Source organism: Callorhinus ursinus, unplaced genomic scaffold, assembly GCF_003265705.2.
Source record: "Callorhinus ursinus isolate GAN/ISIS: 27379988/994484 unplaced genomic scaffold, GSC_fseal_2.0 scaffold3, whole genome shotgun sequence".
Classification (NCBI taxonomy): domain Eukaryota; kingdom Metazoa; phylum Chordata; class Mammalia; order Carnivora; family Otariidae; genus Callorhinus; species Callorhinus ursinus.
In genome coordinates, this window is record NW_027397065.1 from 32,180,407 (window position 1) to 32,202,113 (window position 21,707).

A 21,707-nucleotide genomic window follows, 5' to 3' on the forward strand; every position below is an offset into this window, starting at 1 on the left:
GCTCTAAAAATCCTCTGTGCTCTCCCTATTGTATCCCTCTTTGACTTTTGATCACTCATTAATTCTCTCTTTTCTCTCTCTTTATCACTCCTCCTCTTCTTCTTTTAATTTTAAATATAAATTTGACTAGTAAGATAGATTTCACTTCTGAAGAGAATGGTAGCCAGAATGTTTTCATCTAATATGGTCAGTGTAGTCTAGAGGTTACAACTGCCATGCCAGGGTAGACCTACAAATGGCCAGGGATGAAACAGTGCCATTGCCACCAGCCCTAACCTATCAGAGCTTCTGGACAGCTCTTCAAAGAGTAGCTCCTCTCTTGGCCTGTCTGTGATTTACAGTGCATCAGGACTCCATATTCTAAGGATTTCCACAGCAGATAGGACCGGGGCTCGGGTCTCAGGGCAGCTTCGAATTTCTACTCTTTCTTCCAAAATGTGTTCGTACAATGGGGAGTGTTTAAGGATATTTGAGAGTTAGCTTAGAAAATTTTGACTCTCCTATTGTTTTTATGCTAAAATGTAGTATTGTTTGCCCCATTTCATTCATTAGTATTTCTAGAAAAGAAAATAAGAACCCTCTCTTTCTAGAATTGTATAGTATTTAATTGCTAAGAGGGATCTTAGCCATCCTTAATCCTCTTTTTCATTGTATAGACTGGGAAGCCAGTGATCAGAGAAATTGCATGAAGTGACAAAGATCATACATCTTGGTTATTGTGTTGATTATGTGGGTGATGGTGGGGGCTGCTTCAAAAGTTAGTGCAAAGGCTGAAATCATTATAGTTAGGATTACTCTGGAAAATTCCTTAAATTGGCCCTAAGTATAGAATGCATGTTTACAACCCAGTTCAGTAATAATTACTTTTACTTATGAGAGAGAAACAGATATGGTTTTAATTGTATGAGAGGGAGGGAGGGCGAAGGGGTTGGGGAGAGGGAATTATAGGTGGGTTTAAGTAAGGTGAGTGAGCCTTTGGTGCAGCGTCTCTGGTTTGTGCAGTGCCAGAACCCAGAACCCCTGGCACCCAAGCCTTTCTGTGGACTGAGGTTGCATCTTACATCAAGAAAAAGGGCAGTTTTTAAAGTGGATGATTGTAATTGTTCCTCATAAGTGCTTTTAACTAAATGAAGTTATGGCTTCATTTTTCTCAGGCAAATCTGTTGTTTTTTTGTTTGCTTTCTACTGTTTTGGTTTTATTTTATTTTTGCCTGTAATTTGCTTCTCAAACATTTTAGAGTGCCAAGAAACTCACCTTATGTTTACAGAATATCCACGAGGTGGCACTGTTGAAGTTCTCTTGATTTGCAGAGTGTAGTTGAGAGGCAACCCCTTCTCTTGGGGAGTGTATGGTCTTGGAGAAGAGACAGAACAGATGAACATGTGTTATGTATATAAATATGGTTAGTATAATTGCATACAATTCAGTTTTCATTACAGCGAATTTTAAGGCATTGTCCATATCTCTGTTAAAGTGGAATTTTGTGGTATTGAATATTACATGAAATGAATGGACCATTGGCTGGGACATGGAAATATTTTTGTTAAAATGCTATTTCTTTTAAAAGGATTTGATATGAACATATATACATATGTCAGTATATATCATACATATGAATCTAATAGCTGGGGACAAGCTGGCCTAGTTGATTGTGTTGGTGTCTAGTAGACTTGGATTAAAATTGGCGTTAGTTCCTTAACAAAGACCCTGCCTTAAGAGTATTAGGGTAGAAACAGGTCCATGTGTATGTTCATACTTAAATTTAATAATGTGCGGAGCAACTTTACTAATCACTGTTCTAGTTTGGTGTTTAACTTTTACTGTAGATGATCTTGAGTTTCAAGTTTTTACTCTTTGAAATTGTCAACTTAAGACTTCTTTTGATTGTAGAAACCATTAATTCTATAAAAATTGTCTATAGTTCTCACTTTTAAATGCTTACTGTGAATATCATACCTGTCAGTATAGGGAAAATGGAAAATGTTTGTGGTCTCTGGCTCCTTTTGGTTCAGTGGAAAAAGTGATAATTATGATATGCTTTTCTAAAAATCATGGTAAATGTTTAGTCTGCGATGTCAATTTCTGCAGGCTAAGTTTGTGGTTTGTGAGAACTGTTGTTAAAGGGAAAATTTATACCATTTGAAGTAGAGGCAGATCGTACTTCAAAGAGGTTGATAAGCATTGGCGATCCTTTTGGTGAGGTATCTAAGCAATTAAGAATTTTGAAACACTTAGCTTCCTGGCCATGGTTTATTCATTTGTCTTATCCCCAAGTAAGGATGATAAACCGTTATGGACTGTAAATGTGACAGACTAGATCAAAGGTCTTGGGAGACATGGAAGAACCAGAGCGTAGCTAAGGCTTTTTAGGCTGGATGCAGGGCCAAAGACCAGCATGACAGAGTGGAAAGAGCTTGGGTGTTGGATTTACACAGCCCCTAAATTTGAATCCCAGCCCCTGCACTTAATAGTTCTACGAGCCCACTTTTTGGACCCTTGGTTTCCTCTTTTGTGTGGGAATAATAATAACACTTCATGGGATATTGTGAAGATTAAAAACAATGTATGTAATATGCCTGACATCTGGTGGGTATTCTGAGGATGGTAGCTTAAAAAAAAAAAAAGGAAAGGGGAAAAAAAAAAACCCCGGAGAGGCAGGAAACACCTGCTTCTCCGGAGGTAATAAGATTTGTTGCCAGGAAGTTTTAATTATTCACCCGCTAATTTCTGAATTGATTCATCCTGACATCATATAGGTAGGCGTTTGCACCACTTTGTTGGTACAACAACATGTTGGACTTTGTGACCTGAGTGTCATTTCACTTCAGTTCTCTCTGAATCTTTAGGTCAGTGTATTCCAAGTTAAAGACATCCATTGACGTACTGTTGCTGTCAGCAGTTGTATTGTTTTTTTCTTTCAGAAGGTTTCTAACTTCAGATTTTACAACTAGATCTGTGACTTGGAAGGGACAGCAGGAGTGGGTGGGAAGGGAGTTTCTTTGCAGCTGCTTTTCGAAATGTGTTTCTAAAATAATAAAAGGTACTATAATTGTATGATCTAAGCAGCTGTGTTAAAACAGGCTGTAGTCAAGGGCATTGAACTGACATTTTACAGTTGAGTTTCATTTTGGTATAGTGTTATTTACATGTTGAACTTTGAAATTTGTGCCTTTTAATTGTTTTAATTTACTGAAATTTTTCCAGACCTTCATCTGGTGCCTATAATTAGCAACAGAAGCACTTCCTCAGCATTGTGTGTGCCGTGTTCTGGCCTCGTTTTCTGAAACCATAATGTGTCCTCTTGTTGCCTTGGGAAGGGGGGTGGTGATGGGAGATGGGGGAGTCTCAGCAGGATAGAGTCAGTGAGAGCCAGATATTGGTACTTAAGAAATGCTTAGGGTTTTTTTGTTTTTGCTTTTTTTTTTTTAAAGATTTATTTGACAGAGAGAGAGAGTGAGAGCAGGAACACAAGCAGGGGGAGTGGGAGAGGGAGAAGCAGGCTTCCCGCCGAGCAGGGAGCCCGATGCGGGGCTCGATCCCAGGACCCTGGGATCATGACCTGAACTGAAGGCAGACGCTTAACGACTGAGCCATCCAGGCGCCCCAAGAAATACTTAGTTTTAACACCTCAAAGCACTTTTTAGCCAGAGCAAATGGACCACCTTACTCAGTAACTTCTTTGTCCCAAATAGGCTTGAAACAAGGAAGTTAAATGGTCTGCATGGCTCTGGGGATAGCTTTTCTAAGGTGTTCAGATAGAGGTTGTGGGATTCCAATACCCTAAACCTTTAAGGGAATGTGAGTGGGCTTAGCACTTTGCTAGAGTGCAACATTTTCTCTGCAGAAAATAACAAAGAAGAGCAACATTGCTTAGCTTCTTTGACCAATGATATCAGCTAAGGGGATTTGGGTATGAGGGAAGGAGAACAGAGACTGACACTTAGCAAGTACCAGTTCTGTATCAGGCTCCTTAATAACCTCTTCCTGTTAACTTTCCCAACAAGGCTAAGTAGTTCATAAAACGAGCATATTGAGAGTAGCTGTCTCAGAGGGTTATTGTGCAGATTATATCAAGATCATCCACTTCAGCCATTTAATACCATTCCTGTTTTATGGAAAATGAGATCCAAAAAGGAAGACTGATGTGCTTCAACCCAGGTTATCTGACTCTGCAGCCAGGGCATTTACCAAGAAACTAAAACATGCTGCCTCCTAGAATGATGGTATGAATTTAAAGTATTATCCAAAGAAACTGAATCTCATAGATGTCATAGAGATGTTACTGAATTGGAGTGATGGCATTTTGAAAGAGGAGGAAATATGTGTTAGAGATTTCCTTATGCAGAAACTCAGTGATAGTCTAATGGTGAGCTATTGACGGGGGGAAAAATCAAAGAGGACTAAAAGGGGTATCATGGCTATAAAGCAGTAGTTCCCAACTGTTTAAAATTATCTGGTGGCACTTCTTAAAAATACAGATTCCTGGTCCTCACCATCTAAAGATTCTGATTCAGTAGACCAGAAAAAATGTCCAGGGAATCTGTTTTTGTTGCTTGTTGTTTTTGTTTATTTGTTTTAAAAATCACTTGCCCTAAGTGACTTAATTACAACCACACAGGCTTCTGAGAACCAGCTCCTAGACCACCCAGGCAGGTGGAAGATTTGGATGCTGCTTTCCCAGTTCATAGTCAGACAATGGGGATATTGCAGTTATTGAGAAAGTTGCATTGAGAAAGCAACTATCTGATGCAATCTTGTCTCCTATTCATTTCCTCTCCCAGAGAGCAGGGGACTCACGAGGGGAATTGGTTAGGGGTGTGTTTATGATCAGTTAGGAGGATTTGGCTAATGATATGGAAATAACCTAGATCTTGAAAGGTGACCGTGTTCTCATAGGACGTGTAGAAACTAGAAGATAGGTAAGTACCCAGAATTAGAAAAATTCAGAGAAGAGCTAAATCTATTAGCCCATGACTAGAGACACTAAAAGAAAATATGAATATAGAGGTCTGAGAGATTCTGAAATTTGAAATTCTTGTTAATTTGTTAGTCCTAGCAGTGGAGCGCTGCAAGTAAGACTGTATGTGATTATCCATGGATTTCCCTGATTTTAAATGAAGATGGAAGAAAGGGGCACATGATCATGGAGATACACAAAAAGGAAACCAAAGCTCCTACAAACAAGCAGACCTAAAGACATTGTGTGCCAGGATATTGACAGAACCTGTAGATGTGATTTTCAGAATTGTGGAACATTGAGAGGAAGCAGAGCTGCTGGGTATAGTTGTGCCCTTTACAGCTTGTACGGTTGTGTTTGGTAGCCTTGCATGATAGCACCCTGAGATGTGATCGATGAGCACTTTTCCTGGTTTTAAGAACTGGAAAAGTAGAGGTGGGTGTATTTGGGGGATGTTGGCTGATAAATTTGATGTCATACTCTAGCAGACCTTTCAAATGGATTATCAAAGTTAAATAATTTGCAGCCAAAAAGACTCTGTAGGGTTGTGTAAGCCTAGAAGGATGTATACAGAATGTTAGGAGCCCTTATCTCTGAGAGGATTTAGGGATTAAAAAGTTTTTGCTTATATGGATTTTATAATTTTTCTGTAATGAACTTGGGTTATATGTGTTTAAAAAAAGGGACACAAAGCAGCTCCTTGCCAACTTGTAAACAAAAAATGTGATACCAACTTTACGTAGTAAGCACCAGCAAGAGAATACAAAGTGTAGCCATACCAAATTCGCCTGACTTCGGGGTAGGGGAGGGGGATAAGGTTATCAGATTAGTGGGTCAGAAGAATGATGTAAAAGGTAAAGGTGGTAGGGTTTTTATATGGGGCAGAGTTTCTCCAAATATTCAAACACTGAATAGAGAGAGATAGGCTGAACAGTGGTACATCCAGATGGTTACAGAACCAGTGGCTCAGTATTGGTATGTGTATTTCATGAATAGACCCACAGAAGCCTGGATAGAAATATCTAGAATCATGGGTGCTGTCCTTGGTTCTGACCCATTTAACGTGTTTGCCAAGAACTTGGGATAAAGACTTACTGCATTTGACTGTCATGCAGAATTTTGGTGTGGAATACCCACTCTTCTGGAGGACAGAATCAGAATTCTAGAGGCTGATGTGGAAGGGTCAGGTCAAGCCTCAAAGGTGAACTATAGCAAGGATAACTATAAATTCCTGCATGAAGCTGCCCTTCAACTCTCCATTAGCCATACAAATTTAGACCTGGGGGAATTTTTTAAAATAAATATTGTTGGGGAACAGGCTTAGGAATTTATTTTAACTTACTGCCATCTAGGAATCTACTGTGATAGAACTACTAGATAAAGGTGTTGTAATCTTTGCACCAACTGTAATATAATGACATGTACAAGAAAAGATCGTGGCTTCAGGGTAGTCTTCATGATCAGATCAGAGCTTGGGTATTAGATCTAGACCAGAGTAGGACAATTAGTATATGAAAGGCTTGTAAACCAGAGTTGACAGTAGAAAGTGTCATTCTCAGAGTTGAAGACAACAGTAGTTTGTGAAGCATTTTAATGCATCATCTCATTTTGATATTTTCAAAGTAGAGATTATTTCCCCATCTTATACAGATGAGAAAACTGAGCTCTGAAACTTTAAAGACTTACCGATTTCCTGCCAAGTTAGTGCCACTATATGGCTTCTATTTATCTTGAAAAAGAGAGCAAATATTAATCTTGTATGGTGCTTTGTTGTCTTTAAAGTCTTTTCATAAAATTCTTTCATTTGATTCTTACTGGTGGTGTGAGAAAGGACAATGGTTACTAGTGATTACCATTTTATAACAGTAAAAGACCAAGGGCCAGTTACATTTCAATATTTATTTCATGTCAAAGAACTGCTAGACTTGAAATTGAAATTTTCTGCCTATATGTTTAGCATTCCCACCACTGCAGTAGGCCTGGGGGTGAGCTTTATTTTTTGTAGTTATGGAGGGTTTGACTAGAACCACAGGGTGGGAGTTTGCAGGTGGCCACAATGTTGACTGTGTTGACACCATGGCAGTGTCAGGCAGACTCTGAATCTTAGTTGTCTTTGGGAGGACCCTTGCATTGTGTTGGGATAAGCCTCGTAAGGTTGAAGAATTTGTAGGCATATATGGTTCTTGCTTTTGAGGATTTTACCTCCATAAGAAGGAGATGAAGAATGATTGACAAAAATACATCTAAGGAGACCTGACTTTAACTCTTAGATTGTCACCTAACTTTTCATAAGCTTTTTAAGCTGTGTCAGTGTTTCACCTTTTTTGTCTCCTTGGCTCCGAGGGATTCACATAGATCATGATTTAAGGGGATGATTTGTTACGAGAGATGGTAGGTCAGAGGGGGAAAGAACACCAACTTAGGAGCAAGAGATCAGAGTTGCAGTGTAGGCTTTACTACTCTATAGTTGTGAAATCTTGAGAACTTTACTTCTCTGTGCCTCATCTGTAAAATTTGAGGAATCGTTATCCTGTAGTGGTTTTGTAAAAGAGTTATGTAAAAGAAAATGCAGACAAGTCTTTTTTCATAATTTCTGACAAATAAATAGAAAACTGTCCAGGATTGGCTTTTACACGCAGGAACTGTTGCCATAAATTTATGTATATACATACATATATACATATACATACATATATACATACATATGTATGTGTATATATATTTTTAAAGTAACCTCTATGGCCAACCTGGGGCTTGAACTCAATGGCCCTGAGATCAAGAGTTGCATGCACTACCGACCAAGCCAGCCAGGCGCCCTGCCAGCAATTGTTTTATCTTAAAAACTCAGAACCAAAAAGAAGCGTATGTGTTTATGTACTCATGCACTTGTATATCTGCAGAACTTTTGATATTACTCAAGTATGTTACCTGCTTCAGGATTTCTTTATTCCTCTTCCCTTTACAGAAATGGTGACTGGTACATTTCCATGTCCCTTCCCATTCCTTCACTGCCTTTTCTATTTTGTAGAGCAAGGCTTAGACCACATAGCAGAAAACATTCTTTCTTACCTGGACGCCAGGTCTCTGTGTGCAGCAGAGCTGGTATGTAAAGAATGGCAGCGAGTGATCTCTGAAGGAATGCTTTGGAAGAAGCTGATTGAACGAATGGTGCGCACTGACCCTCTATGGAAGGGGCTTTCAGAAAGAAGAGGGTGGTAAGTTCTTGGGTTGCTTGTTCCCTTGAAAAAAGTTCCTTGGACATAGGGTCAGTTTGACTGGTTAAATAAGCAGTTACACTTGACAAATGTGTTGGCCCATTTTTCAACAGGTGGGAAAGAGGACTGGTCTGGAGTGGTGGTGGGGTGGGGTGGGAGTTAAAGCTGTTAGAATAATTTCTTTTGCAATGCATATTTCCTTTATAAGTATTAACCGCTAGGAAGTATTATATAGTTTGAATGAGTGATTTACCTTTTCAAACCTGTGTATATATGGTTTTCCTTTCACATTATTCTTTTTTTTTAAGATTTTATGTATTCATTTGAGACACAGAGATACAGAGAGAGAGAGCATTGAGCAGGGGGAGAGGCAGAGGGAGAGGGAGAAGCAGGCTCCCTGCTGAGCCAGGAGCCCGATGTGGGGCTCAATCCCAGGACCCTGGGATCATGACCCAAGCCGAATGCAGATGCTTAACCATCTGAGCCACCCAGGCGCCCCCTTTCACATTATTCTTAAATGATGATACTATTACCAAAAGATAAGAAAAAAAGAAAATATAAGAAAGTCAAATAATGCCATTTTGCTATTTGTCATTGCTTCTGATCGAAGATGTGGAAGGCATAGTGGGCATGAGTTTTCAGATAACCCATTAACTTATATACAGCTTTAGAGCCTTGTACACCTCTGTAACCTGGCCCACTTAGCACAGAGAGAGTGTTTCCGATGGAAGTATGGCTTGCGGTGTGAGTAAGGGTTAGGGCTATATTTTCTTCATGGGAAGAAGTTTGATGTGTACCAAGTAATAAGCTTCATTAACATTTTTTATTAAATTATAGAATGAAAGGCTATATTAATATGTGTTGGGTGTTCAGAAAATAAAAGGCAGAGCTGGAAATTAAAGTACAACTTGTGTCTAATGTGTGAATTTAACGGTCAGAAACCCTGCTTTTAACTGAGTTGAAAGATACGGAATCTTTGTAAGTACCATGTTTAAATAAAATTCACCCTTTTATGTGCAAAAATGTAACATCTGTTTGTTTTTATTTGCCAGGGATCAGTACCTGTTTAAGAACAGACCTACAGATGGCCCTCCCAATTCATTTTATAGGTCATTATACCCAAAGATTATCCAGGATATAGAGGTAACTTTATGATTTATCTGTTTTATGGGCTCTTTGTGTCTTGTTCTCAACTTTTTATGTTGCCTTAGAGTGTTTTTTGATCTAGCAACATGGAGCTGGTAATTTTTTTTAAGTTGAACTCTTGAAGCAAATGTGTCATAATCAGTGTATAATCTGTAGCCATTCTTCAGAGTAGATAATGCCTGTTTGTAAAAAAATGATCTAACTTTTCTAAAACGTGAAATACATCTGCAAGGTTGCCAGTTAATTAAAACCTGAATCCAAAGTCAGCTTTTTATTCTGATTTGATAAATTTTCCAGAATCCAAGGCACAGTTTTTCAGGTCAGCAGTTTTACATTTTGAGCCACCTCGAGGGAACTGGAGAAGGCACAGTCTCAGTTTCCTCTGTAAATTTCCCATAACTTTTTTCATAAAAATGACTCAAATATGATTCTAAGCAATAGTTAAGTGGGTTTTATAGAGCATATTATGCTCCTGGACCATTTTGGATGTGAGTGTAACTTCACCAGACCAGTAAAACTCTGTAAACTTGATGAGAAACATTGGAGATGTTTGATATCATTCATGTGTTCTAATTAGTTCAGTTTTATTGTTTAGCTCTTTTCCTTGAACCAGGAAAGACATGCACAGGCATTTCTCATTAACTCTTTCACATGTGTTCTTGGCAGGTCTTGGTTACTTCAGTATTTCCTCCTTGGCGAAAAGTTTAGCCTTTGCTAGGCAGTGCTGTATCACCCATAAAGTTATACTCAGTTTCCCAAATGTGAAGTAATCCTCTCCCCCAGGTGATAGACATAAAAGTTATTGTGCCAAAATTCATTAATGGAGAAACATGTGCCTTTTGGGGAGTCCCCTCCTCCCCCTAGAAGGCAGATGTGAACTGATGGAATCATTAGGCTAATGGTAAATCTCAATGTGACTAGAATATCATATTTAAAAAACAAATCCTTGTCTTGAGTAGACAGCTCCCTAAAATGAGCTATAAAATAATCTTTTAGGGAAGGCTAAATATATAAAACTTCTGCCTGACAAATCATAAAGTTTAGGAATTAATTGATCTGTTGGCAGTTCAAACCTTAGAATAAATTGCTCCACGGTGTCGGAGCTGTGACACAGTGTTAACTTGAATCTTAAGTTGGGGTGTGTGTGTGTGTTTCAGGGGAGAGGGGCTGTCTCTTACTCCGAGATAGTTGTACTCAGATATTGCTTGTGCATATATATTAGAACCTATATTGCTTTTTGCTTTTTTTTTCAACTATTCTTTACAGAGTTATCTCCAAGTTTCCTTGAATAATTTTAGCAAGTCCTTTGTTTTGAGGACAATGTTGAAAGTCAGTATTAATAAACAGGAACTCTGGAAGAACTTTGATCAGGCTGAAGATTTTGGTGACGTAGATTATTTTATTTAATCCTCATGAGTACTGTTTTAATCAATAGTATGAACTCAGTATTCTGTAGCATGATAGCATGTGACACCACCTACCATAACCATTTCCTCAGGCTGAAATAATATTTTAAAGTTAGTGGAGGAGGCAGATGTGAGGGAAATGGAGCTATGGGGGAAAACCCTACTTGATACAAAACCTCTACATCATGGTGGTCTACCCAGCGGTTCTTAAACTGTGGTTTGGGAAAACCCACTGGTTGGCCACAAGAGTCTCCTCCAGATTTTTGTGGGCTAGATCTCTTAGTGTAAGGGATAATGTTTTATACTTTGGTATATTCACTAATAGTAGTAATAATAAAAAATAATGTATCACACATATAATAAGAGTGTTTACTTGTGCTAGATACTTGGTGAAGCATTTTATAATACACTTCATTTAACACTCTGAACAATGCCTTGAAAGGTAGGCCATGATTTTATTTAAAGTTAAGGAAACTGAAACTTAACAAGGTTAAATAGCTTGCCCCAGATGACACAGCTAGTGAGTAACAACAGTCTGTGATCAACCTTGTATTCTTCTGCACTTAATACAGCTTTCTGTGTTACGGATCACTGGTACCTCATCAAAATAGAGTTCTTTACCTCTGTTTTGGGAGTATGTTTTACTCTGTCCAGGGTGGATGCACATGTAAAGAGTTGTGTCAGTGATCTATGGACCAAACAAATGGAGACTCAGGGGCTTGGCTCTTGACCATATGGCTGGTATGAAACTCTTATGGCAGAACATAATAATTACAGTACCCTCTTTTGAGCCTTTGCAGTATACCATGAACTGTGTTGGGTGACTTACATAGATTATTGCATTTAATTCTTACAAGGTACATATTATCCCCATCTGTAACAAGGGGAAGCTAAGACTAAGAGAAGAGATGGGAATTTAACTGAGATCTGTCTAGCTTTAGGCTTAGTGTTGTTGTTTGTCATTTTCAAAGTTGGAAAATTAAAGAAGTGAAGGAGAAAGAGGTATGTTGTTGCATGCCTGTGGACTTTGCAAGGTGATCTTCTCATCTTTCCCCAATGGTGTGAGTACTCAGCATTCTTGAAAAAAAGAGTTTGAGTTAAGATAAGATTAATTGGCCTATTTTAGTTCCAGTTATGGGAAAGATAGTATTTTAAAAGAGTTTTAATCACATTGCTAAAAGATAAATTACAACCCCTGAATGCTAAGTGGATGTTTGTGCCCCCTACCCAGTTGCCCATACACAGCTGCAGAGTCTGTGTGGTTCCCGTGTGCTTTGCAAAGTTGCCAGTTCACAACACCTTTTCCTCTTTCTTTTTCTTGCTCTGCTTTGACAGCTCTATTTCATGTACTGGGTTCTGTCATCTGTCCATTCCCAGATTTGACTTTGATGAGCAGATGACCTTGCCCTTCCATGTTGACTTACAGAAATTGGCTAATTTTTAAGAAAGAAGTAGAGAATCTAGCTTAGTGTGGCCAGTCCCCATTATTCAGGAAATAAAGATGTGAGAGATGAAGTCTGGGAGAATAAATTAGAATTCTTAGCTTTCTGCAAAAGTTCATCTCTCATGGGTGTTCTTGCCACACAGAGAGAAGAGAGGGTTTAGAGTACCTCTGAGGTGAGAAGGAATTCCTGGAAAGACTGAGGCACATTCCTAAAGGAAGCAGCCATATTTCCTCTACTACTTAGAGTCTTGGTTGTTCTTCTCCTTGTTACTGGTGAGCTTACTATTAGGTGCTTTGCTACAGTGATTTAATTTAGCTCTCAAATTAATCAAAACTGAGATTCTTAGTCCAAAGCTCATGCTCTTTTCATGCTCCCCCCCCCGCCCCCCACGTCTCTCAGGAGAGAGATGCAAGTTGTTATAATAGACTCCAGTCAATCAGAATTCTGTCTTGAACTTGGATTTTTTTCTGTTGCCATCTCGGAGTAGTGGCAAACTCTTTCATGTAATATGTCTTTTCCCTCTTTTTATTCACTGGATTAAAGCCTTTGAAGCACTCTCCTTGGAATAGACCACTGGTAAGATGATGGTTTGTTGTATCGCACCTTTTAATAAACCACATTTTATTCAGGGAAAGTGGGGAGCTTTTTTGTGGTTTGCAAACTTGATATTAATATTGTCCTGACCAGAAAATGCTGAAACTTGCCCACCCACCCAGTTGTGTTTAGGCTTCTAAAAATAATGTTATTCCTCCATACTCAGACATCTGTTTTCACTCTATTGCCAATTTAAATGCCGCTGTATACTCTGTGTATCATGGCTACTTTCCCAGTATTTTGAAACTTTGCACAGGGTAAGGGGATTTTACAAGTTCTCAAAAACACGAAATAGTCCTCTACAGTAGCCATATCACATGATGTCTAAGTGAAATGGCAGGTATCTGTATAATTAAAGAGGTACACCTGTGTATGCCCTATATCCCTGCTGCTGGAGTTGAAGTGGAATTGCATTGGAAGGCTTAGCCTCTTCCTGGGAATGGTTAGGGAGGGCTCGGGGCTAGCAGCATTAAATATCAGCCTAGACCGAGACAGCCATTCCTGACATTTTGGTGAGAAGATTTTCTTTGGTCACGGCCTACTCCTTTTGGTCAGTGTTCTCCGCAGACAAGGAAGAGCATCACTGCTATCATGTGAGGCACTGTGACGAGCACTTTACATACGTAATCTCACTTGATCCTTAGAACAGTTTTGAGGAAGTAGATACTATTTTTCCCATTTTTTACAGAGGAGGAAACTGCAGCTCAGACAGTCCCAGCTCATTTGCCAAAGCTGCTCACTGACTCAGGTATTTTCTATGCCACAGTGGGCTGTCTTCCATTTTTAAAGGCCTATTTATTTATTTAAAGTTAAATAAATAAATACCTGGCTTATAAACATTCTAGTAAGAGTTGAGGTCGTCAAATATGGTGGTAGGTAGTATTTGGGGCAGGCACAGTCAGCAGGAAGTGCTGCTTTCTTTTGTGGGTGGCCTGGGGAATTGAGAAGAGTGAAGTTTTAGGAATTACATGAGATTGGTGTTCAGCAAAATGATCAGCTCCCTGAACTGGTTTAGTGTCCCTTTCTTGGCATTTGGAAACAAACTACAAGTGTTTAGGGATTCAGGAACCTAATAATTTTTTTTAACACAGCCCTAAGTGGGAGCTTCCTAAAATGACCCATGAAGAATTATCTGGCAGTCCTTTTCTTTTAAAATTCAGAATTGTATTTTAGAAAATTAGTCTCTTTTCTGAATGTTGAGAAGCTCAGCCATTTCCTATTTCTTAACTTCCATTCAACTTAGAAGAAGAGCCTGTTATCTAGCAGAGCTTTTGAGAGTTCCTGGCCTCTGCTTCTTGTTTGAGGGCCAGAGATCAAGGGTATGGCTCAGCCTTTCACGTTGGGTGGTGGTCTCTGTCCAGACTCTCCGGGAATGTGTGCACCCCAGGCTGACTACTGCCTCAGCCCAGCTTGTCTTCAGTCTTCTCTGCTGTATCTTTAGGTTTTTAGGTCCGGTAAAAGACTGTAATCAAGTCACCCAGTTCTAGAAAACATTTTCCGAAGAGGGGGAGAGCGTGTAGGAAATTCTTTTTGGTATGGGGATTCCTCTACTTCCTCTTTTTACATTAAATTATTTTTTTCAGTCTCCCATGTGATAGTCAATGTACTTTTCCTTTGCATTGAAACATATAGAGTAACAAAGCTACTTACTGATTGAATATTTTAAAGTGATTGTTTTATAACTAAAAGCAGCTATATGAATTTAAAAAATAATCCAATATATATGTGTAAGATATATTACATAGTCAGCTTTGTAATACTTTGGGTTTATATGGAGTCATGCATTCTGCAGCAACTCTGGGCCCTCGTAGGGTGTGGCCCGAACATCAGTAACCACTGCCAGGAGTCACTGGCCGCGAGTAAGACTTGTTACCAATACATCTGTCTCCTAAGTCAGCGTTTTCCTGGTATACTTAGCTTGCTGAGGTGGCTCAGGCACTGTCTAAAAATATGTTAGTTCTCTAAGTGATTTTAAGTATTGAGTTCAGTTTAAGTAAGTTTTTTTTTTTTTTTCTGGACCCCTTTTCAGAAGGTTGCTTATACAGACAGATCTGTTATCTATGTCGGTAGCAGTAGCAGAAGTGGGGTGAATTATTTTTGTTTGTTTGTTTGTTTTGGAATGTGCTTTTATTTCTCACATTTTACAGACTTACTAGAAATGATGATGCTGCCTAAGAAGCTCTGACTTGGTAGCAGATGGGCAGATGAGTGTTCTCTCGCTCCTTGCGTCTCCATGGCCCCGCCTTCATCCCATGGGTGTTGGAAATATGTGATCCTACCCTGTCTCAGGGCTGTACATAGGAGCCCTTTGAGGGCAGGGATTAGATTTCCAGGTTCCTGTGCTAAGTACAAAGGCCACAAATGATGGAACATTTTCCTTTTTAGGCATATGTATATCACCATCTCTGGCCTTTCATTTCTTTTTCTGTGAAATGAGGACAATAATTTCGGCTTCAGAGTTGTGGTGATTAAATTAGCTATACAACGTTTAAAACACATAGCATAGTGTTACAAAAGCATAGTACCTGGCACATAACATTCAGAACATTTTAACATTTTAGAGCCCACAGAAGCACACTGCCTTCAACGTAAGAGGAAATACAGTTTGTTAGATGTCAGCAGAGCCACTAATTAAGTGCTTATCGTGAATGAAGTTGAGATTTGTCACTTTCCTTCAGCAAAACAACTAATTAAACTTTTAGCTACTCAGATAACTAACTACTCAGAGATAATCTTTCGAACTGTATCCTTAACTTGGGTGTAACCAATTATTTTAGTCCGGTTTGCCCGCTAATTTCCAGGATTTGGAGTTTACGCTTTGGTTTTTCTTAGTAGAAATAGTGTCCTTTGATCCTGAAAATGCCTCATATCCACTACCAAGCAGTTAGGGCTTCGAGTGCTCTGGGCATGACCCACTTTGTCATTAACCTTTGCCCCCTGGGGTGAAGCCATAGTCCGTAGTCCATAGTACTGTTTATCTCATGTAAGTGTCCTACAGCACTTAGAGTTTTAATCACTCATTTGGCGCTCATATTTTATCTGGAATTGTTACTGATCTTATGCTCTGTGTTCACTGCCTCAGTAGCTAGGACTATACTTCTTTATAGACATTGCATATTCTAGTGGAAAACATGGACTCTGTGTCAGGAAGAACTGGGTATACTTTCCCGCTAGTCCAGCTACTAGTTTTGCGGCCTCGGGAAATTAAAACTCTTTACATGTTTGCAAAAGGGAAATCATAAGAACATCCTTCCAAGGTTAATGTGTGGATCGTTTAGCCAAATGAACATGTTTAGAGTCTGTCCAGTTCCAGATACCTGTGTGCCTCGAGCGGTAGCTCCCTTGAAAGCAGTATGCTCCGGGTCCTCTTCATCCCCAGCGCCTAGTGCAGTCAGTGTTGCGGAATAATGTAGCATCTCGGTAGATGTTACGTGAATGATGAAAGAATGAGAATCCAGGGCAGAAACGTGCCATTCTTATTATTTAAAGGACCTTTCAGTCTGGTAGAAGATTAAAAGTAGATGCCAAAGAAATTTCTTTCTGTAGTAGTTGGCATGTGATGGTGGTTCAATATCTTTTCTCCATGATGAAGACGGTGCTTTGGATGGATACATAGATTGTCAGTATATGCTTAATGTTGGTGGTTAAAATGTTTTAATTGGCATTAGAGAGTGACCCAGTGAGTTACTGTTTATTTGTATGTTTTGGGTGCAAAAGGCATTCTTTAAACATACTGAGTTCTGTCTAGGCTATTTTTTTTCAAACCCAACTCAAACTCATTGGAAATCCTATGACGGTTGCCAGACAGTCAGGGAGCACTTGAGAAAAAACAGTTGGGCTAATGTCTTACTTGGAAAAGAGCATGATTCCTATCCACAGACAGTTATGCAGACCAAGATGGGGTATCTAGTACGATGTTCCTGGAAGCAACACTGAAGTCTGAAGCCTAATAGAATAGTTGATTCACAAAAACTCATCTGTTTCCTCCTTCTCCCCCTAGACTATAGAATCTAACTGGCGGTGTGGACGACACAACTTGCAGAGGATTCAGTGCCGCTCTGAAAATAGTAAAGGTGTCTACTGTTTACAGTATGATGATGAAAAAATTATCAGTGGCCTACGAGATAATTCTATTAAGGTGAATGACTGTATTTTGTATTATTTTTAGAACTGTGGTTATGTGTTAGACACTATATCACCGAATCCCTCCGTTTACTCCAGATTGTTTTTTATCTGTTCCACTCCATCTTGGCAGCCGTCAGTGTGGTTCTAAAAAACTAGAGCCAGAGTATTTCCCTATACTAACACCAGACCCCTGGATTGTCTCACTTCTTATCCTTCTCTAAGCACATTCACATTCTGTATTCTGTGTTTAGGTGCACATTGAAAATATCTCAGTATCACAGGGCTCTTGCTGACTTTGCTAGCTGGTGGAAGTGTTGCTAACTTGCCTGTAAATCAAAGTCATTACCCTTTATGGGTGTTGACAAAGGCTCAGATGATAACGCAAAAGAATGATAGAGCAATTTACATTTATATGTTTTAATTCACTTTTCAATAGATAGTAGATAAACTGGATCATTTCTCTGTGTTGAATGTTTGGCAGCTGATCTGACAGATTTTGTTTTATACTGTTTGTAGCTTTTTTTCTCATATTTAAGAAAACATGGGTTTTTTTTAACTTTTTTTTTAAAGTTATAATTTGTATACAGGAAAATTCGCTCTTTTTGCTGTAAAGTTTTATGAGTTTTGACAAGCACAAAAAATTGTGTGACCGTAACAAAAATCAAGATATAAAACAGTGCCGTTATCCCCCAGAGTTTATTCAGCCCCTTTGTGTTTAATTCTTCCCCCTAGGCGCTGGCCTTTTTTTAAAATATTTTTTTCCTGCCCCTATAATTTTGCATTTTAGAGACTATCCTATAAAAATGGACTCACTTTTTGAGTCTGGCTTCTTATACTTAGCATGGTGCATTTGAGAGTCATCATTTAGCAATAGTTGATTCCTTTTTGTCGCCAAGTAGTAATCCACTTTATGGGTGTACCTCAATGTGTTTGTCCATATACCTGTTGAAGGACATCCATGTTTCCAGTCTTCACAATTATGAATAAAAACACTATAAATATGTAAATTTTGGTGAGAATATAGGTTTTCAGTTCACTTGAATAAAAACCGTAGGAGTGGCATTACTGACTCGTAAGTGTATGTATTTCCTGCTAAGAAATGGCCAAGCTGGTTTTCAGATTTTATGTTCCTATCAATAATGAATGAGTGTTCCCTTTTTTATGCAACTTTGGCAGCCCTTGGTATTCTCAATTTTTTTCCCTTTGATATTTGCCATTCTAATAGGTATGTAGACACACCTCCTTTTGGTTTAAATTTACATTTCCCCAATGGTTGATGATAACATGCATCTTTTCTTGTGCTTATTTTTATTTCCCTTCTGTATATTTGTTGGTGAAGTATCTATTCAGATCTTTTGTCCATTTTTAAAATGGGTTCTTTGTTTTCATATTATTGAACTTTGAGAGTTCTTTACATATTCTGGATATAAGTCCTTTTTTTTTAGATCTGTTTTACAAGTATTTTCTTCCAGTCTTGTGTTTTCATTTTCTCGAGGATATCTTTCACAGAGAAGATTTTTATTTTGATGAAGTGTCGTGTACCATTTTTTTCTTTTATGGATTATGCTTTTGATGTCATATCTAGGAAGTCTTTCATGGAGCTTTTTTAATCTATAAATTTATGTCTTTCATTCACCAAATTTCAAAAGTCTTTGTCCATTACTTTTTCACATATTTTTTCTGCACCATTTTCTTTCTGTTTCCTTCTGAGACTCTGTTACATAAATGCTAGATCTTTTGATATTGTCTTACATTTTCTCCAATCTTCCCCGCCCCTCTTTCTGGATAATTTCTGTTGGTCTCTCCTCAAGTTGACTGCGTGCTGTACCTCCTTCATAGAAATTCACAGGACAGAGTAGCATAGAAAGGCTCTGAGAAGGTCTGCAGTAGAGACATCCAGTGTTGCCCGACTTCCAAAACATATTTGACCACAGAACTCTATTTTTATGTCATACTTACTGATAACCCTGATAATCTGTGGCCACAGGTTAATTAATGTAATTAATAATAATTTTGGCAACTGTCCTTTAAGGAATAGATAAAAATGGTTTGTAAGGACCTTGTCAAAGTGTAGGCTGGCCATGGGCTTACATTTCATTTACAGTGGATGTGTTTCTAAAGAATTCTATTTATAGAGGCATACCATGTTTAATTTAAAATAGGCATGCATTTGATTTATGACATAAACAGTAGAGCGGACGTGTTTTAGAGAGATCATCTAGACCAGTGGTTGGAAACCTTTTGTATTTCATTCTGTACCAATCCTGGATCACTAATCACTTTTTCAAAAAAAATTTTTTTATAAAAGTAGGCTTCGCACTGGGCGTGGAGCCCAGTGTGGGGCTCAGACCCACTATCCTGAGGTCAAGACCTGAGCTGCTATCAAAGAGTTGGGTGCTCAACCGACTTGAGCCACCCAGGCGCCCTACTAATCACTCTTTCAAAATAACCAGTTCTAATAGGTAAGAAATTAGAAGCAAGCCTTGCTTTTGTAGAAAGATGGTTAAATGTCTGCAGCACTTGTTATATCTTGGCTATTTGCAGTAAACTTGAGGGATGCTGTAAATCATGATAGTATTATTTTACAAGGAAGAAACAGGTCCACACAATCTATTTTTAACAATCCAATCTTTAAAAGAAAATGATTTCCCATCCCGCATTATATGGGGACAGTATTGAAAACTTGGAAAATATTGGAAAGATCAAAAGAAGGGAGAAAAAGAGCACCCAGAGAACAAAACCAACTATTATTAACATTTTCTTCTCATTTTTCCTTTTTTAAATATGCATATTGGTTATGTCACTACATAGATGGCTTTTATTCTGGTTTTTAAAAAACCATTACTGTAATAAAGCATTCTGTTCTCTCATTAAAAACTTTTCATAGTTTAGTTTGAAATTTTTCTGAAATGTCAAACATTTTTTTATTTTAAAATTTTTGTCAATAAACATAATGGGTTAGGGGTATGCATTTTTAAAGACTCCTAATAGATATTGTCACATTGTTTTCCAGAGGGTGAGCCTACTCTTTTCCGAGTTTAAAAATTCCCTTTATAAGGCTGTTAAGTACAAGTACGATCGTTAGAGGGACAAAGTAATAAGCAAAATAGTACATCTGTTTTGGAAATTATTCAATATGCCGTATTCCCTTTTTGTCATTTTCCACCTGTTTGACGTTTAACTGCTCTTATTTACTATAGCACAGGTCTGTTTTATTTTATGGTTCAGAGACAAACACATTTATCAGAATGTGATATGCTAAATCACTGTTTGTGGTTGATCTTGTCTCACTAGATTTGGGATAAAACCAGCTTGGAATGTTTGAAAGTGTTAACAGGACACACTGGCTCTGTCCTTTGTCTCCAGTATGATGAACGTGTCATTGTGACTGGTTCTTCAGACTCTACAGTGAGGTGAGTGATTCGGCTTCCCTGGTCTGAACTTACATGTCCTGCATGAGAAGACTGAGATTGCACCCTTTTCTGGGATAAGCACACACAGACTTTGTATATGTTTTCATATGCTGTATTTTCAAAACCACTTTAGGTGTAGGTTTATTTGAACAAAGTAGGCTGGAAAGACCTACTTTTGTTAAGTAGGTCCTATTCCTATTGCCGTATGTTACAGAGATGGCAGTGTACTTTCATATAAAAGCACATTACCTAGTGTTAGGCTAGCTTTTTCCTGGGGGACCATGCTCCAGACATTTGAAAAAGTCACCAGCATGCTTAGTATCCTTTCTCGGACTTGGTGCTTTTAGGCCTATTTTTGCCATATAAGCCTGCGCCTGTCCTCCTTTGCTCTGTATGAACTTGTCCTCTTGGGAGATTGGGTTTACAGAAAAGCTATGGCATCAAAGGACTGCCGTTGAGAACCCTGTATGTTGTGGATGAAGCAGTAGGAATACTAGCTTTGTCCATAAAGCAGTTGGGTAAATAGATGAGTGTGGAAATTGACGAGACGTCATGACTCAACAGTCTCTAGTTTTCAGTGGATAAATAGACTCAGAGACCTGTCAAAGGTCAAGAAGAACCTTAAGCTTGGAAACTATCCTCAATTCCCCAGCTGCCAAGCCGCCTTCCCTGTCATCTCAGACTCCCTGCAGAGACCACCTACTTGAAGAATCATTTTTGTTGTCCTCAACACAAGCTTACAGGCACTGTCCCTGAATACCTAAACATTAAATAAACGTAAACCTGGGCAGAGCCAGGATTGGCCTTCCTTTTTTGAAACCCTCTCAGTACTTCTCAGCAAATCGAATAATTGCTTCCGGGGGCTCCTTTTAAGCATGATCTTAGGTGTCAGATCCCAGTCACCAAATACAAGTGAAGCTTACACCTCCCCAGCCTCCTACCAAGAATGGGCCCAGGGCCCAGACGCTGGACTCTGTTCCTGGTTGTCTTAACAGTAACGCATTGGGCTTTTCTGTTCTCATCTAGAGTCTGGGATGTGAACACGGGTGAAGTTCTGAACACATTGATCCACCACAACGAGGCTGTACTGCACTTACGCTTCAGCAATGGACTGATGGTGACCTGTTCCAAGGACCGCTCCATTGCTGTGTGGGACATGGCTTCTGCCACCGATATCACTTTACGCCGTGTCCTGGTTGGCCACCGCGCTGCTGTCAATGTAGTAGACTTTGATGATAAATACATCGTGTCTGCCTCTGGTGACAGAACCATCAAAGTGAGTGTGTTTTCAGTCATAACTCTGCTTATTCCTGTCCCTATTAGAACACAGGGAAGGTAGAGGTGGATTTTACCAACCTGGTACCTGGCAAGATCTTTATTCTCCTCCATTTGTGCTTGATCCCTT

General features: G+C 38.9%; 1 protein-coding gene across 8 annotated transcripts in view; it reads left to right on the top strand.

The window, feature by feature from the left end:
- The window catches only part of FBXW11 (F-box and WD repeat domain containing 11), a 122,877-nt gene that overhangs the window by 84,891 nt on the left and 16,279 nt on the right, over positions 1-21,707 (top strand). For all 8 annotated transcript variants that reach the window (XM_073889944.1, XM_073889955.1, XM_025867037.2 and 5 more), the window contains 5 exons: positions 7,987-8,173; positions 9,226-9,316; positions 16,765-16,902; positions 20,184-20,302; positions 21,329-21,578. In XM_073889944.1, coding sequence (XP_073746045.1) covers positions 7,987-8,173; positions 9,226-9,316; positions 16,765-16,902; positions 20,184-20,302; positions 21,329-21,578 — 785 coding nt within the window. The remainder of the gene's footprint in view (positions 1-7,986; positions 8,174-9,225; positions 9,317-16,764; positions 16,903-20,183; positions 20,303-21,328; positions 21,579-21,707) is intronic.